Source organism: Apteryx mantelli, chromosome 32 (assembly GCF_036417845.1).
Source record: "Apteryx mantelli isolate bAptMan1 chromosome 32, bAptMan1.hap1, whole genome shotgun sequence".
NCBI classification, from domain to species: Eukaryota; Metazoa; Chordata; class Aves; order Apterygiformes; family Apterygidae; genus Apteryx; species Apteryx mantelli.
This window is the reverse complement of record NC_090009.1, coordinates 228719-249120: the sequence shown is the minus strand read 5'-3', so window position 1 is coordinate 249120 and position 20402 is coordinate 228719. Positions and strand designations below refer to the sequence as shown.

Here is a 20402-nt window from a genome sequence, read left to right as displayed (position 1 = left end):
AGGTCCTGTGGCGTCCCCGCAGAGCCGGGGTCCTGAGCCCTGGGAGCGGACAGGGCCCGGCCGGCGACGGGGTCAGCTCCTGGCCAGCGCGGCTGACGGCTCCGCTCGGTTCCAGAGCCGAAGAACACCCTGCTCCTCCTCATCCCTGCCGGGCTGGCTGCTGTCCTCACCGTCATCGTGGCGGCTGCCGGCTTCGTGGTCCGGAAGAAGAGCTCAAGCAAGGGGCTGTCCGGCCATCAGTGGGCACTGGGCTCGCGGTGGGTGCGGAGCGGGGAGGAAGGTGAGACGCGGGGTGTGTGGGGTGCCGGGTGCTGGGCGAGGGAGGCGTGGGGAGCCGTGGGGTGGGAGCAGGGCTGTTCTGGAGGAGACGTGAGCCGTGCTGGGAACTGCGGCTTAGCCCCTTGCCGATTGCTGCCGGGGAGCGGCTTTAGCTGGTGCCTGCCTCGTCTTTGCAGGGAGAGCAGAGAAGGGCTACAAACCCGCAGCGGGTGAGTGAGTGGAGGCTCTTGCCCGCAGCCTGGGTGGTGGGGCTGGGCCACTGAAAAACCTAAGGCTTTTTTGCATGCCTAAGTACAGTGCTGAGGCAGGGTGGGGAGGAAGCCTGGCTGTGGGCTCCTCTCGGTTCCCCCAGCCCATGACAGGGGATCCGGCAGCTCTGGTGTGAGGCTGCTGCCGGCCCAGGGCCCACGAGCAGGTGCCCTGCATGTCTGCAAGGCTCCGGGCGAGCAGTGCAGCCAGCAGCGAGGGTTGGGACAGCGACGTGGCTCCGAGACGCCCGTGCAGTGCCTGATGCGCTGGGGCTCCTGGTGGGTCGGGTGCAGGTGTTGGGAGCCACGGTGACAGTCGCCCTTTTCTTCTCTCTGCACGCAGGAAGCAACCCGTCCATTTAAGCGCTTTGCCTTGGTGGGTAAGGGGCTGGCTGAACCCCGCTGCTCGTGCTGCTGCTGGATGTGACTGTTTGGGAGGAAAGGAGGTGTGCTGGCACCTCATCTCCTGCCCTCTTGTTTTGCAGCCAAAAGGAATTTGATGGAGGCAACATTTCTTCCTTTTGAGATCCGAGGAGCAGACAGCGGCACTGGTGCCTCCTTTGCATTCCTGCAAAGCCTAATGCTGTAGTGTAACCAAGCCGTCTTACGTGTGCAGCATCCAGGAGTGAGTCTTTTACTCCAGAGCTCGTCTTGCACCCTGGACCTGCTCAGTGAGCTGACTCGTGCTCTGAGGAAGAGCTGTGTTGTGAGGGAGGAAAAGCACGGACAACCGAAGGGAGCTAAGGGGATCATATGGCTGGTCTGGGGCCCAGCGAGGGTGCTGAGGTGGGCGTTGTTTGAGTGCAAAGGGACCCTCAGTGCGGCAGGGAAGGTCCCGGGTGTATTCTGGAGAGCAGGTATGCATGCCCGAAGTCCTCTGGTGCAACCCTGTGGGCCCTTCAGTGTTTTCCCATGTGTTATGTTGGGGCTGTTCTGGTTGCACAGAGCTGCTGTGGCTTCTGCTCTCTCACAAGGCATCTTTCTTCAGCTTTTTCTCTCTCAGGCAGGGGCTGACTTTCGGAAATGCTTGTAACGGCTGAGGCTGAGCCTGCTATTGATTCAGATTGGAATGAAGTTTGAAAACTTTTAAAAAGGACGTTGAAATGGAAAATCTGCACACCATAAAATGAAAAAGTAATTAGAAAATGCTAAAGATCAGCTTTATAGAGAAATGCAATAAATGTGTGGCGCTGTAGCTCTCTGGCACCAGTGACTCATCTTTCTGCATAAGCCCCTCTAAAAGGAGGTCTTTCCCTCTCCCCTGTGTCAGCACCCCAAGGGCACTAATAGGGATTAATGGCCCTGAGCAGTCCCACCTGGGACCCCCACCCATACCCTGCCCATGGCCCTGGGCTCCATTTAAGCTGAGCTCTGGGCCCTCAGCCCCTTCCCAGCTGTGTTGGAGGAGCACTGCTCTGCTCTGCAGCTTGGTCCCAGCTGTGTTCGTGCCTGGCCATGGACCTTGCTGGTTTGGACCCTGACCCATGGGCTGGTTTCCCTGGCCCTGCCTCCTCCCCATGGACTTGCTTGATGCCCTAGACTTCCTTTGAGGACAGCAGGGTGATGGAAAGATCCAGAGGAATGGTTTTTCCTGGCTGTAGACCCCGTCTGTGTGTCCTAGTGTACAGGACTGAGCCCTGCCCAGGCTTTGGCTCTGCTCTTTGCCTTCCTCCTGGGACTGACACCAGTAGCTGAGAGTGTTGCAGTGTCTGGGGCTGCAGAGATCACCTTGCCCAGGGATCTTGCCCGGGAGCTCCTCATGGCCCCCACCTGCCCTTGGACCATCCATTCCTCCTCCATCTGAAGCAGCAGCCACCCTGCACACACTGCCATTGCTATGTGTGTGCATGGTGGGAAGGAAGGGCTGGTGCCTCCCATGCTGCTGTCCCCTGTGATGCCACCTTGGTGAGACAGCTCCAGCAGGGCCACCCTCTCTGGCCACTGCTGTCCCCCCAGGAGGAAATGCCACTGGGATCTGGCCCTCTTGATTGCCCTCTCTCCTGGCCATGTCTCACTGCCCACTCAGCCCCCCATGACCCCGGGCTCTTTGCTTCCATGTGTGCTGCAGGGAGGGCTTTGGGTCAGTGGTGGGGGTGGAAGGGAACTGAACTGCACAGGGATCCCTCTGCCAGACACAAGTTCCTTATGCTTGCTGGAGTCTCGGGGCTATGTGCAAAGTAAGCAGCCCAACCCTGCAGCATCTGGAGAGCCTGCCCCATTGCCTCCTGGGGACAATCCCTCGGAGGGTGCGTCCAAGGGAGCAAAGGTTGGAGCGGTTGGGCGCACCCTGGAACCTTGTGCAGCTCAGACATGTCTGGTGAGTGACTTCTCTTTCCAGAAAGCTCCCTTCTAAATGCAAATCTCTCCTTTTCTGTCTGCAGCACCCCTAGCTCCTGCGTGCCCAGCTTGCTCACAGCAGGTGGATGGAGGGATCCCGGGGTGTGCTGGGTCTCAGTTGGGAAGAACCTGGTGGTGTGTCCTGGCTTGCAGGACAGAGCCTTGTGCAGGGTTGGGTCTGTTTTGTGTCAGGAATCAGGACTGAGCACTGGCTCAGTTCTGTGGCAGCCCCCTGCACCCAGGGAAGGCTGGTGAGGGAGTGTGGGGCAGTGTGTGGGGCTGCAGAGCTCGCCTGCACCCGGGGATCTTGCCAGGTAGCCGAGTGCAGTTCCATGTTAACCTTGAACAGCCATTTCCTCCTTGGTCAGGAGTTGCAATGGCCCTGCCCACGCTGCCGTTCCTGCTGGGGGAAAGGAGTGGGGTGTGTGGGGTGGGCGTTGTGTTTGGGTCCCGACAAGGAAGGGAGAGTGAATGTGGAAGGAAGTGTGAGAGTAAGGGAGCAAGCAGAGCATGTGGAGGAGGCAGGGCCAGCGAGAGCCTGGGCTGTGGGGAGGGGTGAGCTGGGAGGTGGCCCGGAGGGCATGGTGGGCTCTGCGAGGCCCTGGGCAGCCCGGGCACCTTCCTCTGCCCAGGCAGCTCCTGGGTTGCTGTCCCCTGCGACACCACCTGTGTGAGACTGTTGCAGGGAAGCTCCTGGTCCACGACTGCAGCTCTGGGCTCTGCTACTCTCCTCCGCAGGCAGAAATGCAAGCTATGATGTTGCCCCCTTCCCTCCATCCAAGCCTCATCTTGCTCCCTGCTCAGCCTGACTCGCCCCCTTGGCTGCCTGCTCCCACTTTGTGAAGTGAGGAGTTTGTGTTGGCTGCGTGTTTGTGGTGGGGATTTGGTGGGATTTCTGGAGTGTCTGTGTCCTGGAGAAGTGCTGCCCCTTGGCCCCAGCTGCCCCTCTGTTCCCCTCATTTTTCCTTTCCCCTCCGTCTTCTCCAGGTAGAGCCTCAGGGGAGATGCAGTTTCTCTTGGGCTCTGGCTGCTCCAGCCTCGCCAACCATCTGCGGGGCGTCCTGCGTTATCTTGTGACTCTCCATGTTCTCCATCTGGGATCAGGTAGGAATGCCGTGGCCCATGCCGGGTGCTGCAGGGCTGACATGATCAGCAGGAGGTGGAGAGCCCTTTACAGGCTGATGACAACTCCAGAGGGGGCAGGAGGATCTTTCCAGGAAACCACCTTCTCCTTCACATCCTCCCACTCCCTCCCTGAGTTTCTCTAGTGTCTTTGCTTTTCCCTTCTGATGCTACAATGCCCACACCCAACCGCTCGCACAAAACTCATCCCCCTTTCATGCAGAGCATTCAAGTCACATATGCAAAAGCTCAGTGTGTGTCTGGTTTTCCTCTGTGTCCTCCATTTCACAGCGCAGCTGAATGTGCTGGGACCAGGCCAGCCTCTCACTGCCACCGTGGGGCAGAGCATTGTGCTGCCCTGTCAGCTCTCTCCCAGCTTGAATGCTCAAGGCATGGCTGTCAGGTGGATCCGGCACCACATCGCTGAAACAGTGCATCATTACTGGGATGGAGTGGACCTGTTTGCAGAACAGATGAGAGAATATCAAGGGAGGACAGTGTTGTCCCATGATGGCCTCAGCAGGGGAAGCCTGGACTTGCGAATTCTCAGTGTCAGACCCTCCGATGATGGAACGTACGTCTGCACTGTTGAAGGTGCTGCTGGTTATGCAGAAGTTACAGTGGAACTGCAAGTGGCAGGTGTGTTGGTGGCTCAGCTGCCTTTTCCACCTTAGCTGCATTTCCATGATGGTAGTTTTGGACAAGGCCACTAAGTACAGCTTACTCAAAGGGGTATGAAAATGCTCCCCCAGGGAATGGGGGAATTGCCAGTGCATCGAGGGAGTGGGTGCTCTATGGGTGAAAGAGAAGAGCCTTTGAAAGAGGAGGAGGCCAAGAGGGCTCTTCCCTTCAGCATCTGAACCCATGCCCATGCGGGAGCACCCATCTTGCATGAGTAGGGTTGTTGGTGGCCTGTGTGGGAATTGTGCGGATGGGATTTTGTTGCTGGAATCTGCTGTGTCTCCGGGTGTCTTTTTCATGGTGTTGTGAGACACTAGACACAGGCTGAAGCTTGAGAGAGGCTGCTGAGCAGGTGCTTTGGCACAGAGCCTGACTTGTGACCTGCACAGAGGATTGAACCAAATTTTATGGCTGGAGTGGGGAGGAGAGCTCTTTGCAGGTCCAGCTAGCTGGGATCTTTGTTTTGGGTTTGCTTTTTGTGCGATGGGAGACCTGACTTGTTGCCAGGAGATGTCTGGGGTTAACTAAACAAGTGTGGGTGCTCAGAGAGGGCCTTGGGATGCTGACAGCTCATGAGCCCAGTCTTCCTCTGCTGTGGAGGATGACAGGAGCTTTAGGGCTGTTGGCACTTTGTGCAGGGACCTGAAGGCGCTGATGCAACGGCGGGTGGTTCTTGTGTGCGTAGCGCCCTGGGTGTGTGAATGCCTGGTCCTGCAGCCCCTTCCGGACTTGGCTGGACGGCGATGTGGATGGTGTCTGCACAGAGCATAGGAAAGTACTTCCCCTTTCGACTGGATGCTCTCGGTCCTCAACCCAGGATACCTCCTTTTCATCCCAGCCATAGGCTCTTCCCTGCTCGTCTCGCTGGAGGGTTACCAGGGCGGAGGGATCCAGGTGGTGTGTCGCTCGTCCGGCTGGTTCCCGGAGCCTGAGGTGCTGTGGAAGGATCCTGGGGGGCAGCGTCTGCCCTCGGTCTCTCAGAGACATTCCCGCAACGAGCAGGGCCTGTTCGAAATACAACAGAGCCTGAGTGTGACGGGGGAGGCAGACGGGGACTTGTCGTGTGTGGTGAGGAACAGCCGCCTTGGCCAAGAGAAGGAGTCGTCTCTGCACATATCAGGTGAGTTCCCTGCAGTGTCAGTTGGGGAGCGGGGGGAGAACGTCCCCTTAGGAGGTGTGTGGAGGGGAGATGAATGTCAGCGGTGGTGCTGAGTGGTGAGAGAGAGAGAGAGAGAGAGGAGCTCAATGGAGAGGGACCCCATGGGAAGAGCTGGAGCCCTCCTCTGCCCTGGAGCACAGCTGCACCCAGCTGCACTTTGCTGTATTCTGGCTTTCTTTTTCCTTTTCTTTTTTTAGTCATGTGGGAAACATGGGCTTTTCCTCAGGCCTGGAAGTGTAAAATGAGCCTTTCCTTTTGCTTTCTTAGCTCCCTTCTTCCATGATGCCCATCCCTGGAAGGTGACTTTGGCAGTGGTGCTGGTGGCTCTGTTAGTGCTGATACTTGGTTTAATTCTCTTCAGTGTTCGTCTGTTTAAGAAGACAGGTAAAATCGTTATGGGCCAAGGGAGGAACCATCTAGTTGGAAAGGGATGTTGTTTGGAGGGGTGAAGAGCGGAGGGGTGAGGCTGCAACAGAGCTGGAGGCCCTGACCCACCTCTGCTAAGGTGCAAAGGGAGCTGCCCCCGTGGGCATCACGGCTGTGTTTGCAGCATGCCTGCAGTGTGCTGAGAACCTGACTTGGGCTCCCGGCAGAAGGCAGGGGGACAAAGCGGGAGGAGAGGCAGCACGGCTTTGGGCCAGGAGCTGGGGGAAAATCCCCCTTGTGCTGAGAGCTGCTCTAGCAGCGTCCCAGCTGAGTTTCCCAGCAGGCTGACACGGCAGGGGACATGTTGCGTGTTGGTGTGCAGCCTGGGAAAGCACGTGGCCAGGGTGCTGCGAGCGGCTCTTATGCTGCTATTGATGCACAAACCTTCCATATACACCCCACTCACTTGAATTCATCTTCATATACAGTTGTCCAGGAAAGGAGGGTGACTGGACTTGTTCCATTGCTGTGTATTGATTGTGAAGGAAAGAGGCTAAGTCTGATCCTGCACAGCTGTGAGCTGCTGGTGTGGAATAAGTAGGGAGAGCTTGAAGAGTGCGAGGGCTTAGTGGCCTGCGCGTGTCTGTGCATTGCCCGTTCCCTGGGTACGGGAAGGGAAAGGGGGGAAGAACGCAGAGAGCAGGGCCTGCCCCTTCCACAGTTGCTTGTGCTGCCAAAGGCAGGTCCCCTCCTAATGTCCTCTTCCTTCTGCTTTTCTTTGTAGAGAAACTGTACAGAGGTCTGGGTGAGTCATCTCTCTGCATTTCCACTTCTGAAACCTTTCCACAGTGTTTTGTGCTTGCGATGGACACTGGCTTGATGCTTTTTGCATGTTGTCTGAAGAAATGATTTGGGTGAAAAGAAGCCCTGGCCGAGGTGGGGGGTTGTGTGTGCCCATGGAGCAGAGGGGTGCAGTAGGCTGGTCCCAGGACATGTTCTGGGAGTGTCTGTGCATTAGCTGTTCCCTGGAAATGGGGGAGAGAAATAAAATGAGGGGAGCACAGCCATCCCCAGGGATGCCTTCTCCTGTGGTTGTCCCTCGGGGATGGGAAGCTCTGTGGCACATGGCCTCTTCCTTTCCCTTTGCTTTTCCGAGAAAGAGTGCAGAGAGATGAGGGAGTCTTCTTCCTCCACATCCAGTTCCAAAAGCTTTCTAGAGCTGTGTCCCTGGGATGGACACTCGCTTGTTGGTTTGGGTTATTGCCTGAGAGCTTGAAGAGTGCGAGGGCTTAGTGGCCTGCGCGTGTCTGTGCACTGCCTCTTCCCTGGGTACGGGAAGGGAAAGGGGGGAAGAACGCAGAGAGCAGGGCCTGCCCCTTCCAGAGTTGCTTGTGCTGCCAAAGGCAGGTCCCCTCCTAATCTCCTCTTCCTTCTGCTTTTCTTTTTAGAGGAACAGTCCAGAGGTCTGGGTGAGTAGTCTTTCCACATTTCCACTTCTGAAAACTTTCCACAGTGTTGTGTGCTTGTGATGGACACTCCCTTGATCCCTTTTGCATGCTCTCTGAAGCAATGATTTGGGTTACAACAAGGCCTGTCTGAGGCGGGGGGTTGTGTGTGCCCATGGAGCAGAGGGGTGCAGTAGGCTGGTCCCAGGACATGTTCTGGGAGTGTCTGTGCATTAGCTGTTCCCTGGAAATGGGGGAGAGAAATAAAATGAGGGGAGCACAGCCATCCACAGGGATGCCTTCTCCTGTGGTTGTCCCTCGGGGATGGGAAGCTCTGTGGCACATGGCCTCTTCCTTTCCCTTTGCTTTTCCGAGAAAGAGTGCAGAGAGATGAGGGAGTCTTCTTCCTCCACATCCAGTTCCAAAAGCTTTCTAGAGCTGTGTGCCTGGGATGGACACTCGCTTGTTGGTTTGGGTTATTGCCTGGGAGCTTGAAGAGTGCGAGGGCTTAGTGGCCTGCGCGTGTCTGTGCATTGCCCGTTCCCTGGCTATGGGAAGGAAAAGGGGGGAAGAATGCAGAGAGCAGGGCCTGCCCCTTCCACAGTTGCTTGTGCTGCCAAAGGCAGGTCCCCTCCTGATGTCCTCTTCCTTCTGCTTTTCTTTGTAGAGGAACTGTCCAGAGGTCTGGGTGAGTCATCTCTCTGCATTTCCACTTCTGAAACCTTTCCACAGTGTTGTGTGCTTGCGATGGACACTGCCTTGATGCTTTTTGCATGTTGTCTGACGAAATGATATGGGTTACAACACGGCCTGGCTGAGGCAGGGGGTTGTGTGTGCCCATGGAGCAGAGGGGTGCAGTAGGCTGGTCCCAGGGCATGTTCTGGGAGTGTCTGTGCATTACCTATTCCCTGGGTCTGGGGGAGAGAAATACAATGAGGAGAGCACAGCCATCCACAGGGATGCCTTCTCCTGTGGTTGTCCCTCGGGGATGGGAAGCTCTGTGGCGCATGGCCTCTTCCTTTCCCTTTGCTTTTCCGAGAAAGAGTGCAGAGAGATGAGGGAGTCTTCTTCCTCCATGTGCAGTTCCAAAAGCTTTCTAGAGCTGTGTGCCTGGGATGGACACTCGCTTGTTGGTTTGGGTTATTGCCTGGGAGCTTGAAGAGTGCGAGGGCTTAGTGGCCTTCGCGTGTCTGTGCATTGCCCATTCCCTGGGTATGGGAAGGGAAAGGGGGGAAGAACGCAGAGAGCAGGACCTGCCCCTTCCACAGTTGCTTGTGCTGCCAAAGGCAGGTCCTTTGCTAACGTCCTCTTCCTTCCGCTTTTCTTTGTAGAGGAACAGTCCAGATGTGTGGGTGAGTCATCTTTCTGCATTTCCACTTCTGAAACCTTTCCACAGTGTTGTGTCCTTGCGATAGGCACTGGCTTGATGCTTTTTGCGTCTTCTCTGAAGAAATGATTTGGGTTACAAGAAGCCCTGGCTGAGGCGGGGGATTGTGTGTGCCCATGGAGCAGAGGGGTGCAGTAGGCTGGTCCCAGCGCATGTTCTGGGAGTGTCTGTGCATTAGCTGTTCCCTGGGAATGGGGGAGAGAAATACAATGAGGGGAGCACAGCCATCCCCAGGGATGCCTTCTCCTGTGGTTGTCCCTCAGGAATGAGAAGCTCTGTGGGGCATGGCCTCTTCCTTTCCCTTTGCTTTTCCGAGAAAGAGTGCCGAGAGATGAGGGAGTCTTCTTCCTCCATAGCCAGTTCCAAAAGCTTTCTAGAGCTGTGTACCTGGGATGGACACTCGCTTGTTGGTTTGGGTTATTGCCTGAGAGCTTGAAGAGTGCAAGGGCTTAGTGGCCTGCGCGTGTCTATGCATTGCCCGTTCCCTGGGTACGGAAAGGGAAAGAGGGGAAGAACGCAGAGAGCAAGCCTGCCCCTTCCACAGTTGCTTGTGCTGCCAAAGGCAGATCCCCTGCTAATGTCCTTATCCTTCTACTTTTCTTTGTAGAGAAACTGTCCAGAGGTCTGGGTGAGTCATCTCTCTGCATTTCCACTTCTGAAACCTTTCCACAGTGTTGTGTGCTTGCGATGGACACTGGCTTGATGCTTTTTGTGTCTTCTCTGAAGCAATGATTTGGGTTACAAGAAGGCCTGGCTGAGGCGGGGGTTTGTGTGTGCCCATGGAGCAGAGGGGTGCAGTAGGCTGGTCCCAGGACATGTTCTGGGAGTGTCTGTGCATTACCTGTTCCCTGGGTCTGAGGGAGAGAAATAAAAAGAGGGGAGCACAGCCATCCACAGTGATGCCTTCTCCTGCGGTTCTGTCTCAGGGATGGGAAGCTCTGTGGCGCATGGCCTCTTCCTTTCCCTTTGCTTTTCCGAGAAAGTGTGCAGAGAGATGAGGGAGTCTTCTTCCTCCATAGCCAGTTCCAAAAGCTTTCTAGAGCTGTGTGCCTGGGATGGACACTCGCTTGTTGGTTTGGGTTATTGCCTGGGAGCTTGAAGAGTGCGAGGGCTTAGTGGCCTGCATGTGTCTGTGCATTGCCCGTTTCCTGGGTACGGAAAGGGAAAGGTGGGAAGAACGCAGAGAGCAGGGCCTGCCCCTTCCAGAGTTGCTTGTGCTGCCAAAGGCAGGTCCCCTCCTAATCTCCTCTTCCTTCTGCTTTTCTTTGTAGAGGAACGGTTCAGAGATCTTGGTGAGTCATCTTTTCGCATTTCCACTTCTGAAACCTTTCCACAGTGTTGTGTGCTTGCGATGGACACTCCCTTGATCCTTCTTGCATGCTGTCTGAAGAAATGATTTGGGTGAAAAGAAGTCCTGGCTGAGGTGGGGGGTTGTGTGTGCCCATGGAGCAGAGGGGTGCAGTAGGCTGGTCCCAGGGCATGTTGTGGGAGTGTCTGTGCATTACCTATTCCCTGGGTCTGCGGGAGAGAAATAAAATGAGGGGAGCACAGCCATCCCCAGGGATGCCTTCTCCTGTGGTTGTCCCTCGGGGATGGGAAGCTCTGTGGCACATGGCCTCTTCCTTTCCCTTTGCTTTTCCGAGAAAGAGTGCAGAGAGATGAGGGAGTCTTCTTCCTCCAGATCCAGGTCAAAAAGCTTTCTAGAGCTGTGTGCCTGGGATGGACACTCCCTTTTGGTTTGGGTTATTGCCTGAGAGCTTGAAGAGTGCGAGGGCTTAGTGGCCTGCACGTGTCTGTGCATTGCCTGTTCCCTGGGTACGGGAAGGAAAAGGGGGAAGAACGCAGAGAGCAGGGCCTGCCCCTTCCACAGTTGCTTGTGCTGCCAAAGGCAGGTCCCCTCCTAATCTCCTCTTCCTTCCGCTTTTCTTTGTAGAGAAAGGATCCAGATATATGTGTGAGTTTTCTTTCCTCATTTCCACTTCTGAAAACTTTCCACAGTGTTGTTTTCTTGCGATGGACACTGGCTTGATTCCCTTAGCGTCGTGTCTGAAGAAATGATTTGGGTGAAAGTAAGGCTTGGCTGAGGCAGGGGGTTGTGTGTGCCCATGGAGCAGAGGGGTGCAGTAGGCTGGTCCCAGGGCATGTTCTGGGAGTGTCTGTGCATTACCTGTTCCCTGGAAATGGGGGGAAAAATAAAATGAGGGGAGCACAGCCATCCACAGGGATGCCTTCTCCTGTGGTTGTCCCTCAGGAATGAGAAGCTCTGTGGGGCATGGCCTCTTCCTTTCCCTTTGCTTTTCCGAGAAAGAGTGCAGAGAGATGAGGGAGTCTTCTTCCTCCACATCCAGTTCAAAAAGCTTTCTAGAGCTGTGTGCCTGGGATGGACACTCCCTTTTGGTTTGGGTTATTGCCTGAGAGCTTGAAGAGTGCGAGGGCTTAGTGTCCTGTGCGTGTCTGTGCATTGCCCATTCCCTGGGTATGGGAAGGGAAAGGGGGGAAGAACGCAGAGAGCAGGGACTGCCCCTTCCACAGTTGCTTGTGCTGCCAAAGGCAGGACCCCTGCTAATCTCCTCTTCCTTCTGCTTTTCCTTTTAGTGGAACTGTCCAGAGATCTGGGTGAGTCATCTTTCTGCATTTCTCCTTCTGAAACCTTTCCACAGTGTTGTGTCCTTGCGATGGACACTGGCTTGATCCTTTTTGCGTATTGTCTGAAGCAATGATTTGGGTTACAAGAAGGCCTGTCTGAGGCGGGGGGTTGTGTGTGCCCATGGAGCAGAGGGGTGCAGTAGGCTGGTCCCAGGACATGTTCTGGGAGTGTCTGTGCATTATGTGTTCCCTGTGTCTGGGGGAGAGAAATAAAATGAGGGGAGCACAGCCATCCACAGGGATGCCTTCTCCTGCGGATATCCCTCGGGGATGGGAAGCTCTGTGGTGCATGGCCTCATCCTTTTCATTTGCTTTTCCGAGAAAGAGTGCAGAGAGATGAGGGAGTCTTCTTCCTCCACATCCAGTTCAAAAAGCTTTCTAGAGCTGTGTCCCTGGCATAGACACTCATGTGTTGGTTTGGGTTATTGCCTGAGAGCTTGAAGAGTGCGAGGGCTTAATGCCCTGCACATGTCTGTGCATTGCCCATTCCCTGGGTCCGGGAAGGAAAAGGGGGGAAGAACGCAGAGAGCAGGGCCTGCCCCTTCCAGAGTTGCTTGTGCTGCCAAAGGCAGGTCCCCTCCTAATCTCCTCTTCCTTCTGCTTTTCCTTTTAGACAAAATGTTCAGAGTTCGAGGTGAGTTGTCTTTGTGCATTTCCTCCTCTGAAACCTTTCCACAGTGTTGTGTGCTTGGGATGGACACTGGCTTCATACTTTTAGCATGTTGTCTGAAGCAATGATTTGGGTTACAAGAAGGCCTGGCTGAGGCGAGGGGCTGTCTGTGCCCATGGAGCAGAGGGGTACAGTAGGCTGGTCCCAGGACATGTTCTGGGAGTGTCTGTGCATTACCTATTCCCTGGGTCTGCGGGAGAGAAATAAAATGAGGGGAGCACAGCCATCCACAGGGATGCCTTCTCCTGCGGTTGTCCATTGGGGATGGGAATCCCTGTGGCACACGGCCTCTTCCTTTCCCTTTGCTTTTCCGAGAAAGAGTGCAGAGAGATGAGGGAGTCTTCTTCCTCCAGATCCAGGTCAAAAAGCTTTCTAGAGCTGTGTGCCTGGGATGGACACTCCCTTTTGGTTTGGGTTATTGCCTGGGAGCTTGAAGAGTGCGAGGTGGCCTGCACGTGTCTGTGCATTGCCCGTTCCTTGGGTACGGGAAGGGAAAGGGGGGAAGACCGCAGAGAGCAGGGCCTGCTCCTTCCAGAGTTGCTTGTGCTGCCAAAGGCAGGTCCCCTCCTAATCTCCTCTTCCCTCCGCTTTTCGTTCTAGCGGGACCATCCAGACGTCTGGGTGAGTAGTCTTTCCACATTTCCACTTCTGAAACCTTTCCACAGTGTTGTGTGCTTGCGATGGACACTGACTTGATCCTTTTTGTGTGTTCTCTGAAGAAATGATATGGGTTGTAACAAGGCCTGGATGAGGAAGGGAACTGTGTATGCCCATGGAGCAGAGGGGTGCAGTAGGCTGGTCCCAGGGCATGTTCTGGGAGTGTCTGTGCATTAGCTGTTCCCTGGGTCTGGGGGAGAGAAATAAAGCCAGAGGAGCACAGCCATCCACAGGGATGCCTTCTCCTGCGGTTGTCCCTCGGGGATGGGAAGCTCTGTGGCGCATGGCCTCTTCCTTTCCCTTTGCTTTTCCGAGAAAGAGTGCAGAGAGATGAGGGAGTCTTCTTCCTCCACATCCAGTTCCAAAAGCTTTCTAGAGCTGTGTGCCTAGGATGCACACTTGCTTGTTGGTTTGGGTTATTGCCTGAGAGCTTGAAGAGTGCGAGGGCTTAGTGGCCTGTGCATGTCTGTGCATTGCCCGTTCTCTGGGTATGGGAAGGAAAAGGTGGGAAGAACGCAGAGAGCAGGACCTGCCCCTTCCACAGTTGCTTCTGCTGCCAAAGGCAAGTCCCCTCCTAATCTCCTCTTTGTTCCACTTTTCTTTCTAGCGGGACCAGCCAGACATCTGCGTGAGTCATCTTTCTGCATTTCCACTTCTGAAACCTTTCCAGAGTGTTGTGTGTTTGGGATGGACACTGCCTTGATGCTTTTTGCGTGTTGTCTGAAGCAATGATTTGGGTTACAAGAAGGCCTGGCTGAGGCGGGGGGTTGTGTGTGCCCATGGAGCAGAGGGGTGCAGTAGGCTGGTCCCAGGACATGTTCTGGGAGTGTCTGTGCATTACCTGTTCCCTGTGTCTGGGGGAGAGAAATAAAATGAGGGGAGCACAGCCATCCACAGGGATGCCTTCTCCCGCGGTTGTCCCTCGGGGATGGGAAGCTCTGTGGCGCATGGCCTCTTCCTTTCCCTTTGATTTTCCGAGAAAGAGTGCAGAGAGATGAGGGAGTCTTCTTCCTCCAGATCCACTTCAAAAAGCTTTCCAGAGCTGTATGCCTGGGATGGACACTGGCTTGTTGGTTTGGGTTATTGCCTGAGAGCTTGAAGAGTGCGAGAGCTTAGTGGCCTGTGCGTGTCTGTGCATTGCCCGTTCCCTGGGTACGGGAAGGAAAAGGGGGGAAGAACGCAGAGAGCAGGGCCTGCCCCTTCCACAGCTGCTTCTGCTGCCAAAGGCAGGTCCCCTCCTAATCTCCTCTTCCTTCTGCTTTTCCTTTTAGAGAAAGGATCCAGAGATCTGGGTGAGTCATCTTTCTGCATTTCCCCTTCTGAAACCTTTCCACAGTGTTGTGTCCTTGCGATGGACACTGCCTTGATGCTTTTTGTGTGTTGTCTGAAGCAATGATCTGGGTTATAACAAGGCCTGGATGAGGAAGGGGGCTCTCTGTGCCCATGGAGCAGAGGGGTGAAGTAGGCTGGTCCCAGGACATGTTCTGGGAGTGTCTGTGCATTATGTGTTCCCTGGGTCTGGGGGAGAGAAATACAATGAGGGGAGCAGAGCCATCCACAGGGATGCCTTCTCCTGTGGTTGTCCATCGGGAATGGGAAGCTCTGTGGGGCATGGACTCTTCCTTTTCCTTTGCTTTTCCAAGAAAGTGCAGAGAGGTGAGGGAGTCTTCTTCCTCCAGATCCACTTCAAAAAGCTTTCCAGAGCTGTGTGCCTGGGATGGACACTGGCCTGTTGGTTTGGGTTATTGCCTGAGAGCTTGAAGAGTGCGAGGGCTTAGTGGCCTGCACATGTCTGCGCATTGCCTGTTGCCTAGGTATGGGAAGGGAAGGGGGGGAAGAACGCAGAGAGCAGGGCCTGCCCCTTCCAGAGTTGCTTGTGCTGCCAAAGGCAGGTCCCCTCCTGATGTCCTCTTCCTTCTGCTTTTCTTTGTAGAGAAACTGTCCAGAGGTCTGGGTGAGTCATCTCTCTGCATTTCCACTTCTGAAACCTTTCCACAGTGTTGTGTGCTTGTGATGGACACTGGCTTGATGCTTTTTGCGTGTTGTCTGAAGAAATGATTTGGGTTACAAGAAGCCCTGGCTGAGGTGGGGGGCTGTGTGTGCCCATGGAGCAGAGGGGTGCAGTAGGCTGGTCCCAGGGAATGTTCTGGGAGTGTCTGTGCATTAGCTGTTCCCTGGGTCTGGGGGAGAGAAATAAAGCCAGGGGAGCACAGCCATCCACAGGGATGCCTTCTCCTGTGGTTCTGTCTCAGGGATGGGAAGCTCTGTGGCGCATGGCCTCTTCCTTTCCCTTTGCTTTTCCGAGAAAGAATGCAGAGAGATGAGGGAGTCTTCTTCCTCCACATCCAGTTCAAAAAGCTTTCTAGAGCTGTGCCCCTGGGATGGACACTGGCTTGTTGGTTTGGGTTATTGCCTGAGAGCATGAAGAGTGCGAGGGCTTAGTGGCCTGCGCGTGTCTGTGCATTGCCCGTTCCCTGGGTACAGGAAGGGAAAGGTGGGAAGAACGCAGAGAGCAGGGACTGCCCCTTCCAGAGTTGCTTGTGCTGCCAAAGACAGGTCCCCTCCTAATCTCCTCTTCCTTCTGCTTTTCTTTGTAGACAAACTGTACAGAGATCTGGGTGAGTTGTCTTTCCGCATTTCCACTTCTGAAACTTTTCCACAGTGTTTTGTCCTTGCGATGGACACTCCCTTGATTCTTTTTGCGTGTTGTCTGAAGCAATGATTTGGGTTACAAGAAGCCCTGTCTGAGGCGGGGGGTTGTGTGTGCCCATGGAGCAGAGGGGTGCAGTAGGCTGGTCCCAGGACATGTTCTGGGAGTGTCTGTGCATTACCTGTTCCCTGTGTCTGGGGGAGAGAAATAAAATGAGGGGAGCACAGCCATCCACAGGGATGCCTTCTCCTGCGGATCTATCTCGGGATGGGAAGCTCTGTGGCGCATGGCCTCTTCCTTTCCCTTTGTTTTTCCGAGAAAGTGTGCAGAGAGACGAGGGAGTCTTCTTCCTCCACATCCAGTTCAAAAAGCTTTCTAGAGCTGTGTGCCTGGGATGGACACTCGCTTGTTGATTTGGGTTATTGCCTGAGAGCTTGAAGAGTGCGAGGGCTTAGTGGCCTGTGCGTGTCTGTGCATTGCCCGTTCCCTGGGTATGGGAAGGGAAAGGGGGGAAGAACACAGAGAGCAGGGCCTGCCCCTTCCAGAGTTGCTTGTGCTGCCAAAGGCAGGTCCCCTCCTAATCTCCTCTTCCTTCTGCTTTTCTTTTTAGGGAAAAAGTTCAGAGGTCTGGGTGAGTCGTCTTTCTGCATTTCCATTTCTGAAACCTTTCAAAAGTGCTGTGTGCTTGCGATGGACACTGCCTTGATGCTTTTTGTGTGTTGTCTGAAGCAATGGTTTGGGTTACGAGAAGGCCTGGCTGAGGCGAGGGGTTGTGTGTGCCCATGGAGCAGAGGGGTGCAGTAGGCTGGTCCCAGGGAATGTTCTGGGAGTGTCTGTGCATTAGCTGTTCCCTGGGTCTGGGGGGGACAAAGAAAATGAGGGGAGTAGTGGCATCCTCAGGATGCCTTCTCCTGTGGTTGTCCCTTGGGGATGGGAATCTCTGTGGGGCATGGCCTCTTCCTTTTCCTTTGCTTTTCCGAGAAAGAGTGCAGAGAGATGAGGGAGTCTTCTTCCTCCATAGCCAGTTCAAAAAGATTTCTAGAGCTGTGTACCTGGGATGGACACTCGCTTGTTGGTTTGGGTTATTGCCTGAGAGCTTGAAGAGTGCGAGGGCTTAGTGGCCTGCGCGTGTCTGTGCATTACCTGTTCCCTGGGTACGGGAAGGGAAAGGGGGGAAGAACGCAGAGAGCAGGACCTGCCCCTTCCAGCATTGCTTGTGCTGCCAAAGACAGGTCCCCTCCTAATCTCCTCTTCCTTCTGCTTTTCTTTGTAGACAAACTGTACAGAGGTCTGGGTGAGTCGTTGTTCTTCATTTCCACTTCTGAAACCTTTCCACAGTGTTGTGTGCTTGCGATGGACACTGCCTTGATGCTTTTTGTGTGTTGTCTGAAGAAATGATTTGGGTTACAAGAAGCCCTGGCTGGGGCAGGGGGTTGTGTGTGCCCATGGAGCAGAGGGGTGCAGTAGGCTGGTCCCAGGACATGTTCTGGGAGTGTCTGTGCATTAGCTGTTCCCTGGGAATGGGGGGAAAAATAAAATGAGGGGAGCACAGCCATCCACAGTGATGCCTTCTCCTGCGGATGTCCCTCGGGGATGGGAAGCTCTGTGGTGCATGGACTCTTCCTTTCCCTTTGCTTTTCCGAGAAAGTGTGCAGAGAGATGAGGGAGTCTTCTTCCTCCACATCCAGTTCAAAAAGCTTTCTAGAGCTGTGTGCCTGGGATGGACACTCCCTTTTGGTTTGGGTTATTGCCTGAGAGCTTGAAGAGTGTGAGGGCTTAGTGGCCTGCGAGTGTCTGTGCATTGCCCATTCCTGGATCCGGGAAGGAAAAGGGGGGAAGGACGCAGAGAGCAGGACCTGCCCCTTCCAGAGTTGCTTGTGCTTCCAAAGGCAGTTCCCCTCCTAATGTCCTCTTCCTTCTGCTTTTCTTTGTAGAGGAACAGTCCAGAGATCTAGGTGAGTTGTCTTTCCCCATTTCTCCTTCTGAAATCTTTTCACAGTGTTGTGTCCTTGTGATGGACACTGGCTTGATCCCTTTTGCATGTTGTCTGAAGCAATGATTTGGGTTACAAGAAGGCCTGTCTGAGGCGGGGGGGTTGTGTGTGCCCATGGAGCAGAGGGGTGCAGTAGGCTGGTCCCAGGGCATGTTCTGGGAGTGTCTGGGCATTAGCTGTTCCCTGGGTCTGAGGGAGAGAAATAAAATGAGCGGAGCACAGCCATCCACAGGGATGCCTTCTCCTGCGGTAGTCCATCGGAAATGGGAAGCTCCTGTGCTGATGACTCTTCATTTTCTTTTGCTTTTTAGGGGGAAAAACCACGGAGCTGAGTGAGTCTCTTTTTCCTGGTTCCACTTGTAAAACCCCTGCAAAAATCTGTTCCCTCCTGAACAGAGGTAGCTTTTCCTGATGATGGTCCCAAGTTCAGTGCTTTCCAAGCAAGGTCTCAGTCTGTCAGCCTGATCCCCCAGAGCTCTGTCCTGAGGGAGGATGAACTCAGGAGTCTCTGCAAAACCCTTGAGCTGGTTTTGCTGGCTGCTGCTGAGGGTCTGGGAGGAGGCAGGCTGGTGCGGAGGCCTTCTGCAGGAGCATGCACTCTTTTCACATTAGCCAGCCCTCAAAACAGAAGGGATTTTAGTGCACAGCACCCACACCCGAGCTCTCCCCCTTCCTGAGGGAGCAGCCATGGCAGGAGAAGACCCTGCTCTGATCACATGTTGCTTTTGTTGTTTTTCCAGGAGAACAAGCTGCAGAACTGGGTGAGTCTCCCTGCACCATGAGCTCTGGACACAGAGCTGAGCCCTTGCCCAGGCTCCGGGTGCTCAGCCCTTTCCCTCTTTGCCCGTCCTCTGCAGCAGTGCAGTGGCTGGGCCCTGGGGAAACCCCAGTGTGATGTGCAGGGAACTGTGGCCACCCCTGGGTGACCAGAACAGGGCTGGACCCTCTCTGCTGCCCATGTCCACAGTGTGGCCCTGCCTGGGGACAGGCTGTGTGTTGTAACCGGCTCTCGTCTTTCCTTGCAGCGTGGAGAAGACACTTTTTGCCTGTAGACCAAGGTGAAGCCATTTTGTTGTTTAATCCTCTGCCCGTTCTTTCCTCCCAGGGGTATCACGCTCTTTTTCTTTGTGTGCATGGGGGCAATGGTTCTGGGCAGTGCAGGGGCAGTGCTGGGCAGTCCCTGTCCTCAGGCAGTGCATGGCTGGGCAGAACTTGTACCTTGCACCATGAACTCAATTGAGGGCCCCAGTCCTTGTTTCTCCTGGGTGGAAGGAGGTGCTGCGTCTCCACCTCAGTGGGGCAGACCCTTCCCCAAAGAGGGTAAACCCTGCCCAGGGCTGAGCCTCTGCCCCTGACACTCTGACTCTTCTTGTGCCTGCAGGGGAGGTTTCCCTGGATCCAGACACAGCTCATCCCCAGCTTGTACTGGCCAAGGACTGCAGAAGCGTGAGATGGGGAGAGACACAGCAGGACCTTCCAGACTTCCATGAGAGATTTGATTCTTCGTTCTTTGTGTTGGGCCGTGAGGTGTTCACTGTGGGGAAGCACTGCTGGGAGGTGGAGGGAGAGGTGGGTGCTGAGCAACACTGGTCCGTGGGGGTGGCCAAGGAGTCCTTGAGGCGGAAGGGACCAATTGAGCCAAGCCCTACAGAAGGGATCTGGGCTGTGCAGTACCGAAAGGGAAAGTTTGAGGCTCTCACATCCCCTCCCACTCCCCTGTCCTTGTCTCCAGTCCCCAAGAGGATCTGGGTGTGTCTGGACTGCACAGAAGGGCAGGTGACATTTGTCAATGCTGATAATGGGGATGAGATCTACAGGTTCTGGTCAGCCTCATTGGGTCAGGGGAGGATCCTCCCTTGGTTTTGTGTGGAAAAAGGAGCAGTGTGGCTGGGCCCCAGCAAAAGCACCCCCCCCACACACAAACCTCACCCCACCTCATCCCCAGCCGCAGAGGCCTCCCGTCCTTCCCCAGATGCTCCTTCTGCTCCCCTCCTTGCTCCTGCAGCAGCAGATGGTCAGCTCAGCTCTGCCCAAACCCAGGGAGCAGGCAGTGACTGAGGGGGACAGGGGCTTGAGGCTCTGTTCCTCATCCTGGAGAAGGAAGGAGGTTTGGGAGGCTGTGAGGAGGGTGAGAGGCCCTGCCTGAATCGCCCAGGTGTCCTGGCCTCTCCCCTGCCCTGTGCTGCCTTTGCTGGGGCACAAACCCTGCTCTCGCCCACTGGCACCTCTCGGGGCTGTGCATGTGAGCCCAGGAAGGAGCAGAGGCTCTGCCCCGGCTCTCCACCTTCCTCTCCCCTCTGTCACGCTGGCCTTGCACCAGCAGTTCGATGGACTCTGCTGGCACAAGGTGCCCGCAGTCCCTCAGGTGCCTGGGTTTCCTTGACATGTGCTTGGAGCTGAATGGGGGGAGGGTGTCTGGGCTCTTGTTTCTCTCGCGCTGTGTCCTGCCAAGCTGGTGTTCAGCAGAACTGTGGTCAATAAAGGTTTGCACACGAACGTGGAGGCGAGGCAGTGGGGGCTGCCAGGTGCTTTTCTTTGTCATGGAATCTTTCCTCGCTGTGGAAGAGTTTTGCAACTGGAGTGAAGAAGATTTGGGAGCCGGAGGCAGCTGCCCTCCCTGGGCGCTGCTGCTGCCACTGTTGCCGGGTTCTGGGGCTGCGTGCACTCACTGGGGCTGGTGCCAGGTGGGGGCTGCGGGCTGGGCTGGGCTTGGCTGGGGGGGGGCCACAGGAAGGGACGGGTAACAGACAGGAAGGGGCTGG

At 55.3% G+C, this 20402-nt stretch overlaps 3 protein-coding genes across 3 annotated transcripts in view; 2 read left to right on the top strand and 1 right to left on the bottom strand.

Annotated features, from left to right (window-relative positions):
* Positions 1-20402, bottom strand: part of LOC106490780 (zinc finger protein 850-like) — a 214217-nt gene that overhangs the window by 100409 nt on the left and 93406 nt on the right.
* LOC136994708 (zinc finger protein 208-like) overlaps positions 1-20402 on the top strand; it is a 206892-nt gene that overhangs the window by 107218 nt on the left and 79272 nt on the right.
* LOC136994676 (butyrophilin subfamily 1 member A1-like) lies at positions 219-20121 on the top strand. The gene is made up of 9 exons (XM_067313604.1): positions 219-280; positions 3852-3968; positions 4278-4625; positions 5506-5787; positions 6094-6210; positions 18381-18401; positions 18666-18698; positions 19022-19477; positions 20093-20121. Exons 2-9 carry the CDS (start codon positions 3869-3871, stop codon positions 20119-20121), a joined length of 1386 nt encoding a protein of 461 aa, XP_067169705.1. The 5' UTR covers positions 219-280; positions 3852-3868.

Coding starts and splice junctions, on each gene's coding strand:
- LOC136994676 (XM_067313604.1), top strand. CDS start 3,869: ATGCAGTTTCTCTTGGGCTCTGGCTGCTCCAGCCTCGCCAACCATCTG. Junction 5,788..6,093: donor GTCGTCTCTGCACATATCAG/GTGAGTTCCCTG, acceptor TTGCTTTCTTAG/CTCCCTTCTTCCATGATGCC. Junction 18,699..19,021: donor CTTTTTGCCTGTAGACCAAG/GTGAAGCCATTT, acceptor TTGTGCCTGCAG/GGGAGGTTTCCCTGGATCCA.